At 36.1% G+C, this 12,319-nt stretch overlaps 1 protein-coding gene across 26 annotated transcripts in view; it reads right to left on the reverse strand.

Moving 5' to 3' along the window:
• Window positions 1-12,319, reverse strand: part of DYRK1A (dual specificity tyrosine phosphorylation regulated kinase 1A) — a 145,970-nt gene that overhangs the window by 84,298 nt on the left and 49,353 nt on the right. For 12 of the 26 annotated variants that reach the window (XM_082722241.1, XM_082722246.1, XM_082722245.1 and 9 more), the window contains exon 2: window positions 6,868-6,953. The exons of 8 other annotated variants lie outside the window; for them this stretch is intronic. In XM_082722241.1, coding sequence (XP_082578367.1) covers window positions 6,868-6,877 — 10 coding nt within the window. In that variant the 5' untranslated portion in view covers window positions 6,878-6,953. Of the gene's footprint in view, window positions 1-5,374; window positions 5,468-6,867; window positions 6,954-12,319 lie in introns of all 26 variants that reach the window. 6 more of the 26 variants (XM_082722226.1, XM_082722229.1, XM_082722225.1 and 3 more) reach the window with 1 other exon arrangement.

A 12,319-nucleotide genomic window follows, 5' to 3' on the forward strand; every position in this document is an offset into this window, starting at 1 on the left:
TTTCATGCTTGTGTTCCTTCTAGATTCGGTTTCATTTTATTAGTGACTTTTTAAGAAAATTTCTCTTTCCTCAGTTATCACATTTCTAAGACTTCCCTATTCAGATTTATGTTGCTCTTTCATATTTTTATCACTTTCTAAATTTGCTTGGGTTTGTTCTGAAACATTAGGTTATAGTTTTCTCACTAGTTTCAGGGACATTTCTTTCTGGCACACTTTCATGGTCTGCACGAATATTATTCTGCTCCTTATTCCTTTCTTCTTACAAAAACTCTGTGGGAGGGGTGCCTGGGTGGTCCAGTCGGGTAAGCATCTGCCTTCCGCTCAGGCTGTGATCTCACGGTCCTGGGATCGAGCCCCACCTCAGGTTCCCTGCTTCTCCCTCTCCAGCTCCCCTTCCTTATGCTCTCTCACGCACTCGCTGTCTTTCCAAAACAAAACAGAACAAAACAAAATAAAAAACCCTCTGTGAGAAATTTGACTATGATCCTTGTCTGTTGCTCATTTTCACATAAAATAAAAAAACTTGTAGAAAACTGAAGGAGCTAGCGTTTCTGTTTAGTAATAGTCTTTCCTGTTTTTATGAAAGGTACTAAAATGCAGCCTCATAAATGAGATCTCCTGTGTGTTCCCCTTCTCCCACTTTATCTGACCTTTTTCCCTTTGCCTCCCCTGCCTCCACCCTGCTTAATGTGGATTCTATTCCCAGCAGTGTCTCCGGAGGTGTGAGGCTTTGGCCAGGAAGGGACCTTCAACTGGCTTTCCAAGTTCATAGGGACGAGATAGCTCTGACCCCAAAGAACTCCCATGCACCTCTTGTATCCTGGGAAGTGAGAAACCTCTTAAGTCTCTGCTGCTGTTCTCAAACTTGCTTGACACACTCTGCAGGGAGTTTTGTTGGCTATCTTGAGGTTCTCTCTTGTTCTCAGGCCTTTCTGATAGCCTGCTGCTTCCTTCTGCATTCTTCCGTACAAATGTTGACATCATGCAGGTCTTGCAGTTATTGGGGACTTGCTCCCACCCACTTATATTAGGGTTTGTGGGGATACCGTTCACCTAGTCTTGTAGAGGCCGCTGAACATGAGTTTTTGGTTTTGTTGTTCTAGCTACCCTGTTTTTAGAGAAAACTGCAGAGATTCAAAAAACTGCCCTGCTATCATCTTTTCAGAGCTCAAACATTCTTTTGGAGGTCCATTTAGTAGGTATCCGAAAATCTAATACTAACAAATATGAACTTATTTGCTTTCACTTTAAAATAAAGGCACTAAACACTAAGAAATGCAACTTTGCAATGTGGCTAACCCTGAATTTCCCATTCATTTCCACACATATCATATGTTCTCTTATGTGATATGAACAGGATGCAATCATTAATTGCTTTCACTTAAAAACCAGAAGCTGAAATAATTAAAATATGAAATATAAGAGGAAAATAATGTGGATGTCTTAAAACCATTTTAAGAAATTTATTAGAGCAGACATTCACATTAAGATATTTTTAGGGGCTGAGATGGCAAAAATTGCTCTTTCTGCAAGGATTCATTGAGCTACCTTTTAATGTCCCAAGAACCCTGCTACAAAGACACGGGGCATACAAGAAAGATAAGCCATCTCGCTCTGATCTTGAGGAACTGTCAGACCAGGTGGAACAAAAAAACAGTAAGCAAATGTATGCAAATGCTATAAAGGCATTAACTAAAAATGATTTGCTAGAAAGAAATAATCCTGGAAGGAGAATATCTACCGAAGTGTTAGGTTTATTGCTTACTTTATGCATTCTTTTTTTCCTTTTTTAAGTTTTATTTAAGTAATCTCTACACGGGACATGGGGCTCGAACTCACCACCCTGAGACCAAGAGTCACATGCTCTTCCAAACGTGCCAGCCAGGCACCTCTTACTTTATTACACATTTCGGAAGCATGGGGAACTCTTTCCTGCACTGAGTATACACTATCACTTTTCTATTTCCCAAAATAGGAGATTCTTCTTTTTGCCAACTGAATTAGAGAGTTATTTTTAACTATAATACTCACTGCTCACAAAGATATATTAGAAAACACACAATTATGTAACACTAGTGTGTGTAAACTGGTACATATCAACAAAAAGTTTCCTGAAAAGTTGTTATCAAGGGCCTTAAAATTTTCCAAACCCTATAACCCAATATTTACACTCCTAGGAATCAATTATAAAAAAGTAACTTAACATACAACCAAAAATTTATGAACAGATGTTAGTGCTTTAAAAAAATGGAAAGGAAAATTTTAAAAAATAACAATGTCTACTAAAAAAAACAAGCTTAACTAGTAAATGATCATATTATGAAAGAGTCTCAAATCAACACACTTTAAAATGAGCTTCTAGAAGTAATTCACCCTCAAAAGACAGTTATGGTTCCGAGTGCTCTAAACTGGCTCACATTTACAATGACAGCAGACCACTACAGGTTTTGATGACAAAGGGAAATACTTACGATATAATGCTAAGCCAAAAAAAGAGAAAATACAAATAATATAAAATACATTCTAACCCAAGCATACCATCCTGAGTGTCAAAAATGGCACAGAAAACCAAAAACTGACAGAGAATGTGCCAGAATGAAGTACACAGAACTTTGGGTATATTTCCTTCTACTTATCTATATTCCTATAAATTTCCAAATTTTTTCAGTGACTGTGTATTACTTAATAAACAAGGAGAAAAAGTAAAAGCCTGAGAGCAAAAATAAATCCAATGGGTTTATCTTTCACCAAAAACAATAAATCTATTGAATTATTAGAATGGAATCTGATAGCCCTGGGTTCAGAAATGAATGGAAAACACAGGGGCGCCTGGGTGGCTCAGTGGGTTAAGCCGCTGCCTTCGGCTCAGGTCATGATCTCAGGGTCCTGGGATCGAGTCCCGCATGGGGCTCTCTGCTCGGCAGGAGCCTGCTTCCTCCTCTCTCTCTCTCTGTCTGCCTCTCTGACTACTTGTGATTTCTCTCTGTCAAATAAATAAATAAAATCTTTAAAAAAAAAAAAGAAAACACAGAAAGACCAGATGCACAGGGCCGTGTGAAGAACAATTCCAAAAGGAGTCAGTGGGCAAGATGTGCCAAATATTTAAAGGTACACACCCAACACACCCTGCACCTGAGTGAGATCTGAACGTTCTTTTCTGAAGTTTACAAATCTGGCTTCTAACTGTTCTATAGTAATATACTATACTTCTCTGACAGCTCAACTATGCAAACCTTGCCCTGTAAAACTGACATTTTAAAAATAAATTAGATAATCTAAAACTTTCAATTCTGATGTATTAGTTTTAAGCACTTAAATTCATACATTTAGGAAATACGGGGGCGCCTGGGTGGCTCAGTGGGTTAAAGCCTCTGCCTTCAGTTCAGGTCATGATCCCACGGTCCTGGGACCAAGCCCCACATCGGGCTCTCTGCTTGGCAGGGAGCCTGCTTCCCTCTCTCTCTCTCTGCCTGCCTCTCTGCCTGCTTGTGATCTCTGTCAAATAACTAAATAAATAAATCTTTAAAAAAAAGAAATACGATAACAACTCTATGAACAAATCGGCACAATTTAAAATAAATCTCCAATGCATTCCTCCTAAAAAAGTGGTATTTCTTTATGTTCTAGAACTATTTCAAGTTTTAAAGTGACAAGCTTATCACTGATGTTCAAAGACAATTTTAATTGTTAAAGAAGCCCATGTCAACAAAATAAAGAATGGCATCAACTGCTATATCTCACAGCTTTTCAGAAATATTGGATGCTAATGAGCACAAATAACAAATAAAAGGGTGGGGAGCTCCTTTTATCAAGTAAACTGAAAAAAATACAAGAGCTTTTATGTTAATGTACACAGTAATCTCTGAGGCAGGGCATGCAATCTCAGAAGTAAGTGATTCTACATCCTTTAAATAAATGAAATCTAGTTACCTCTTAGTTCAAAAGGGTAAAAAATGATCCTAGGTTCCCAGGATAATGGTATGCTTAGGTAGAATGTCATTCCTCTCTAACAGGAATGAACGGGAGTGAAGGGGTGTGTGCAGAAGAGACATCCAGGAAGCATCCGCTGAGTCTGGAGCGCAGGAGAAAGTAATGGGACACAAATGTAGATCCTGGTGACATGGGCATGTGGCTGTCAGGCGAGGCCAGTACTGCGAATGCTATTAACCAAAGAGTATTTTCTGGTTTTGCTCTAGATGCCTTAAATTCAATACATAAGTCTTGAAAACTTATCATAAATATCCACTGAATCATTTCTTACGTATCTGCCCCCTCCTCCAACTAAACTGTGCTCCTGGATTCCTAAGCAGGAGGACCCTTGTGGGCTGAGCACCCATATCATGTATTATATATGTTACATACATATACATATATTATAGTACCTGGTACAAATTAACCAAATAAATGTTTGGTCACAAATAATTTTTCATCCAAAAATCAAGAAATAACCCAATTTAACTTTATATTCTTATTTTTAAATATGCAAAAAACAACCACAAATTAAACAAGTACAAGAATACCTATGTACACAAGTATTAGAGATGCATCAAAGTTGGACTTTGGCTTGGTGTTCAGTAAAAATCTATTAGTAAAGCTTTTGCTAGTGAAAGACCAATCATCAGTCAACACCTACTTCAACATGCTTTCTGGCACCCCTGTACCTGCGCTTAATTGATGAAATGGTATGAGAGAGGAGGGTATCATCACGTCTAACCAACATAAAGTCAGTACCACAAAAGCCCAGGGAAAACAGAATATTAACTTTCAAGTATGCATAAGCATTCTAGAAATAACTTTCACTGAAAAACTCCTTATGAGCTTTTATGTGTTAAAGTTCTATCAGCTGAAGTATAATAATATGTGTGCACAGTAGTACAAGAGCAAACTGCTGCATTAATTAATGATGATTAGGACAGCTGCTAATTTTATGTTCAAAAACAATTATTAATTTGCAAACTGTTAAAAGGGAAATACACCAAGAGCTAATACATATATTACAGAAAGCTAGATCTTCCTTCTTGAGTATTTTTTTTCCTTTATAAGCCAATAAATGCTGACAGTTTTTAAAGACTACAAGGCCAAATTAGAGAGACTGGGCTATATCATAAATCCAATCTTTGTAGAATTTTTTTTTGGTCTCCCAGAACTCATGAAATTAACTAGGTAACCTTTATAAATGTATTTCATTTCATCCATAAGCCTTTCCAGAAAAAGAGCTATTTAGGAATGCTTCGTATCATTAAAGATTAAAGTGGAAATAAAACAGCAACTGTGCCACCTCCAAATTTCACTAGAGAAAATCCCCAAGATCATTAATATCCATGGATCAATCTATGAGATAACCCCCAAAATACTTTGTTCCTCTACTGACCTCAGTTGAAAGTGAGCATCTACTTGGTATAGCCAATGTGCAGTATAGTGCCCAACGAGCAATCCAGGAGCTGACAGTGCTGAGAAATTGTTCCTGCACCAAAAGGTCAAACTTAAAAATCTGACAACAAAATTTTCATAAAATTCTAAAATATTTCTCTGCAAATATTCCTATTTATTTTGCTACAACGGTGCGATTCAGCCTCAGCATTGTGTTAACTTTCTCAGCCCCTCGGCCAGAATGCATACCCGGCACAGCTCTAGTTTGCACAGGCAGACACACATGTGCCCATTTGAGAGACAGAGCACAAAGGATGACTCAATCACCTTTTACTTAAAAAAGAAATTACCATCAAATTCTTTGAATCCCTCGTGAATATAAAATATTATTTGATCTATAACTTAATTTAAAAATATATTCAAACATATACCTTCATTCAAAATAATAGAGACATGTTTTTAATTCCCACTTTAAAGTCAAAAAGGTCAATTTTTCCTTTAGAAAACAAAGATCACCAAAAAGAAAAACTAGTCACAAAAACTTTAACAGCTACATCAATAATATAATTAATTATCTATAGGAGGTTTATGTAGTTACTTCTTTTCCAGTTAAAGACCACATTTTCAAACAGTTTATAAATATAATCCAATTAAGACTATCCTGACAAAGTCTGCAAATATAAGCTACTTGGTTAAACAAAACACCTCACAATCAGCCTGATTTAAGGAATTTACAGGTTTGAAAGTGAACACATTATCCATTAACTACCCTGTATTTTCAAGAGTCCGAACATAGTCACAGATGAGCTAGCTTCCAATTTCCCACTTTCCATCACTAAGATCACCTCAACTCATACTAAAGCAATCCAAAAACTTCTTTCCAAAATGCCTTTATAATGCTTCTCCTGCATAAATACAAATAACAAAAGGGAGAAAGGGAAGAAAGAAAAGAGAGAGGGATGAAGAAAGGATGAAGGCGGGAACAAGGGAAGAAAAAACAAAATCCCAGACCATGTTATTCCAAGGAATTATATACATGGGTGTAATACCCTTAATTTAACTGTCGGTCTTAGATACACTACTAACACCTACTTCACATGCCTTTAAAAGATTTGCTCTATTTTAATGGGGATCTGAAGGACACACACATTCAACCACAAAGGTGAATATTAGTGAATTTTTATTTTTTATTTTAAACAGAAACACTTCAATTCTCAAGAGTATTAGCCAACCAACCACTTTCAAAAAGGTCAAGACCAGCAATCCTAACAATCACTGTGATGTACTTGTATGAATACCACACTGTAAGTCACTAATTATCAAACGGATTCCCAAAGTCATTTATTAAATATCCCAACTTTGTATTTATTGATCTAAATATAATTCCCCCCACTAATGCTGTTTATCAGAAAGCTCCCGCATTCAAAATACAGCACCAGTTCCCACATTCGCTCAGACAGCCACAGCTTTACTGTATTTCAAAACTTGAGTCACCTGTATGCATCGTCTTCTTTCAAGTCTCATATCATCCTGATGGGGTGGGGGGAGGGAGGGAAGAGTCCAGCAGCAAAACTATAACACTGTGTGAAGAAAAACAGATTATGATAAGAGATAAGGATGCAAGACAATTACCCCTATTGAGGAACATCTAATGCAACTACAATCCCCAAAACAGAGATAAAATTATCTGCAAATTTGTTTACTAACATTTATTTATGCTTACTTGAAAATAATTTCCATTAATGACAATCAATTATATATATAAAATGTAAAGTATTCAACTGTCAGGAAGAAAAAGTTTCAAAATCTGCCTACTACCAATGAAACTTCAGGCATTTCTAGGTATGAACTAAGGGGTCAATATTCTGCTATTCTATATATCTGGGAAAAATTTACATTTTCTAATATCCATCAATTCACAAATCAGTATGAATATAAAGTCACTTTTTATCGTGGCTTACTATCAGGTAAGCAGAGGTAATGCAAGCTGCTTTACAAGAAGGATAACGTATCAATCTACCAATTGTTATTTGTAAATTAAGTTCTGAGACACTGTGCATAACTGCTCCCCTAAGCCCACAAGCCCTTTTCTGCTCTCCAGGTGGCTTCTTCTACTTTACTGTCAGCCTTTCACTGTACCTCCTACTTACTACTTCCACTGGTATTTCACAAATGACCAGCAAAATTTATAATGACTGATGGGAAAACAAAAACGACCTGAATGTTGTTATCAACTGAGAGTAAGTGACTAGAGAAGAAACTAGACCAAGCACAGGCTACAACACCTTATTTATATTCAGCCTAAAAATATACTTTTTAAATTGATACTATGGAATTCAATAAATATTATTAATGAAACAATGTTGCTTATGTTGGCCAAGTTCCCAAGCCAGCCAAAAGAAACTTACTGATACCAAAAGACATTACTGATCATGGACACTGGGGACCACTAAAAATACAGAAAGTAACCAATTCTAGATCCTCTCTCTCTGAAGAAAGTCTCAAATATATGTTGTTTTCCTTTGTTAGTACTCAACTCCTGATATCTCTAATTCCCTAAATTTTACCTTAGGGAATCCCAATCACCCAGCTTTGTAATCCTTTCTCCTAAGTAGTCCTGTGTTCCTCAATTGCCATCAAAAACTCCTATTACCTCACTTCAGGTATGTGATAGAAAGAAATCAAGTGGACTGAAATAATTTACTTTCATGTTTGCAACTCTCAACAAGGAGGCTACTAGTTAGTCCAAATGAACTCCTAACTGGTAGAATTCTAATCACATTATAAAATAAAGTTTACAATGACCAAGGTAGCTTGAAGAAAAACATTTTTAGGAAATGGTCATAATACAGATTCAAATGTATATTTATTGCCCCCAAATATTTCTGCTCTTCGTTCCTTTCTCCATTTGTGCACTCCCAGCTTCTTTAAAAACTGGACGTTTGTACTCCCAAGAGCAGTACCGGGAAGTGCAGCTCAGAGACGGGGATGTAAATATATGAATTATCTGTAACTTAGGAACTGCCTGTGTCTAAGATCATTGCCTATATTCCAGACCCCATTCCTAAAGAACTTATTTCCAGTTTAGATGCTATGGTAAAACCTCAGACGTGGGACCAACTGATACCCATTCCGGAGGTTGTGTGGACAGATGGATGGATGAATGAACATTAAAGTACTACATCAAAACAATTTTATTCCAAAGAGTAACAGTATTTGAACTCTCAGGAGTAATGATTTTTACTTCAAAGACATAGTTTTCTAACCATTTTTCTCCCATAAATCATCTTTACCATTCTAGCATGGACCATGGGGACAGGAAATGTGAATTAAATCTCTAGCTATGAATTATATATTATCAAGTCTTTTAGGTTCTCAACATCCCATTCTTCACCTATAAAATGTTACTTACAATGCTATCTACACTTTGCCAACTTGAATGGTTTCGACAGGATAGATACTGCTGATACCAAAGGACTTCATAAGAAAAAAGCAGAATCAGATAAACCATTAGCATTTTGTATCCTATTAAAAGCAGTTAGAAAGTAGCAGATTATCCTTACTGTACAAAACATCTAAAGGTAAGAATATAAGTGGGCCGGTGGCACAAAGGAGAGTACAAGTGACTGGGCGTCAGGAGAAGCACCCATCAAAATTGTCTGAACCTAAAAAGGACATCTTTTAGAAAAGTCAACCATTCCTCACTACTCATCTGAAAAGTAGCCTTTAACAAAGGGTAAAGCAAATCTACAAGTTACAAAACCTGCTGTTGACATATGCGGCAACTAAACCATCATCTACTGAGCAATGCTAAAACTCCTTAAGTCTTGACCTTGGACTGCTTTAAATTAAGATTCTAGTGATAATTCCATATATCCTTCAGGCTGCTCACTTATCAAAAAAAAAAATATGTTTATATCAGGTCAGTGTTTTATGACAATAAGCAGGTAACAGCAAACACCAAAGCTACTTTGCAAACTATAAATACAATTTTCTTTCTAAAGAAGACTAAAAATCCATCATCCTCTAAATTTTTGAGAAAAATCTCCAGTGAATTTTCAACTTTTCCCCCCACAAATGCAGTCATTCACAATTATAGAGCTAAATTAGATGCTAATGAAAAGCATCTACTATCCTTACCACAGGAACCTCCTATAATCCTCTAAATCTTTTGCTGTATGCTTTAGCTCACATTTTGCCAAAGGCAACATAACAGTCTACAAACAATCTAGAAACTGAGCTTAACTGGTTTTTAAAGCTAAACCTACAAAGCCTGTTTTAGTTGTCTGAAAATCACTGCATAACAGTAGTAACAACCTACAGCAGCAGGGAGAAAATTTCAACAGGCTGAGTTTAAACACCTGGAATTCCCCCATAGGTATCAGATTCAGTCTCCTGGCACCTGTCTCTACAGGGGGGGGGGGTGAAGGAGAGAGAGGGAGAACATGGAGACAACTAATTAAAAGCAGTGATGGACTGAGATTTATATAATTAATGCTAATCCTCAAAGATGAAGATTGGCAAAACAATGATTGAAATGAATGCATTAGCATGATATGGCAAATCCAGATTAACTCAGGAGTTAATAAACTAAATGATAGCTGTGACGTTTTCTCTCATGTCACAATGTTTTATAATGACATAAAACTAGAAATTATATGGAGCTTCAAAATAACTAAATTAGTAGGTAAGTATGACAAGCAGCAAATAAAAATCAGTATGACACAGGCTTCAGTAATACTTATAGGTACTGTTCTATTTCTTAAACTGGCGAAGCACACAGCTGTTTTTTATTTTCTTTTTATTTTACAGGTTTTGTATAGTCTTGCATATATATTTCAAGATTTAAAAATTTAATCCACATAAAATAAATTTAATGCACAATAGTATTTAAAGGGACAATCAGATAGTTTAGAAGATGCCAATTTAAAAATAAGCTACCCACTCCCTAAAAAGAATAAGCTACAAAAATGAAATCAGGGAAAACTAAGCTGATAGATCTACAACTTGATTCCATGCATTAAAATTCCAACATGATTATCTAAAAATTATACTGTGACTGGCTTTTCTTATAAACTTTTATTCATTTACACTAACATTAAGGAAGCAACAGAAGTGTCCTATTTTTCCACAGAACAATTTTAGAAACAGACTTTCTATAATTACAACAGCCAAAGAAGTCAAAGCAAAAAAGAAATAGAAAAAAACATGGTTTTATACCTAATAAGAAAAACAAAAAAAAAAGTTCTATTAACTCTAATTCCCAGTAAGATGATCAAATGGCATACAGAGAAAAGGCATTTTCACTAACTAGAGATGTCAAGTGAAAATTCTTAAAACCAAAATGATTTAGGACTCCTCCAAAACCCCTAGAAATAGTCCTAGCTGTAAAAAAAAAAAAAATTAAAAAAGAAAAAAATTTTTAAAAGCACAAGACTTCAGAATGGGATATGAAAGGAAATTCTGAGTAAAACTGCAGGGAAAAGAACATTTGCTGAACACTTACTGTGCACCAACTACTCTACTGAGATACTTGAGAGAAGCTGACACATTTACTCTCACAACAACCCTATAAGCAGGCAGTGTGATTTCCATTTCATCGCTGGGGAGAGCAAATTCAGAGAGATGAACCCGCCTGGACTAAGGTCACAGCTTGTGAACTCTGGTCCCACACCAAAGTTCATATTTTCTACCATACCAAAATGCCTCTTATTAATAAGCGTTGAAACAGTCATGGGAAAATTTCAAAGATCTAAGAATCTACATGTGTCTAGGTCTGATTTTAAGACCCCATACTCAATCTTCCACCTCAACCACCCTAAACAAAAAAGAAGGTTGCTAAGCAGTAAATTAATTTGTAAAAAGCACTTCAGTTTAGGAGAATGATAAAGAAACTCTCAAGTCAGTCTAGCAGAGAAAATTGGATCACAGCAAAACAGACTGATACATATATTCCTCTACCATAAAAATTAAAGGAGACAAACTAAAAAGAGGGTAAACCCCAAAAGCAGGTAAGTCATTACTGCACCAAAGCCTTGGAGAAAATTTAAAAAAAAAAGATTACAATTATGAGACTCCAATGGCATGTGGGAAGCGGAAACAGCTGATATAAATGCTAAAGAAAATAGAAAGATGTGATTTCTCATGAAATTATGTGGGAAAAAAAAAAAAACTAACAACCCTGAGTAAACAGTAAAGAGAAGGTTCAGGAACTAAGAGCTGAGTGGATTAAATAAATGTTGCCCCAAATTTTTGCTCCCTCAAAGACCAAGTTACTTGACCTCTCTAGGACTGCATTCTGGGCTCAAATATGACAAAATTAGGCCCTAAGTATTTGTATACAACAATAAATACAGGAAAACAGGACGGAAATGCCCTCTGTGCATATTACATGTAACGTAAGGCATTGCCAAATACCCTTTTTATAACTAGAGGGGAAAGACTATAAAGTTAGAGGTAAGCTATGATCAGTAAATGTAAATTACTGTTACCCCATCACTAATTCAAAATATGTCAACTACCAACATATTTATATGTATTCTTTTGTATTCTGAGTTCCTTGAACATAAATTCTCAGACCACTATTAGAGTGACTACTACATAATAGATACTAAGAAACACCTCATAAGTGAACTCATAGGTTCCAGAAGGCTTTTTTCTAAAACAGCTGGATGAAACTCAACAATAATCACTGTTTTAGTTAAATGTGCAACTAAACGAACTTTCAAAAGCTGGCTTGGCCCACCTCTGACTGTAGAGTTCCAGGCCCACACTTCCAAAGGCCCAGCGAACGGAGCTTGAATGTCCCAGATATTGTTGTTTCCCAAAGAGATGTCTTATCTTTAACGGATACATATTTACTTTCATTCACTTAATTCCCATAAATAGTTACATAAGGTAAGTAATAATACCCATTTTACAGGTGAGGAAACTAAAGCCCAGAGAA

Source organism: Mustela nivalis (genome assembly GCF_964662115.1).
Source record: "Mustela nivalis genome assembly, chromosome: 1".
Classification (NCBI taxonomy): domain Eukaryota; kingdom Metazoa; phylum Chordata; class Mammalia; order Carnivora; family Mustelidae; genus Mustela; species Mustela nivalis.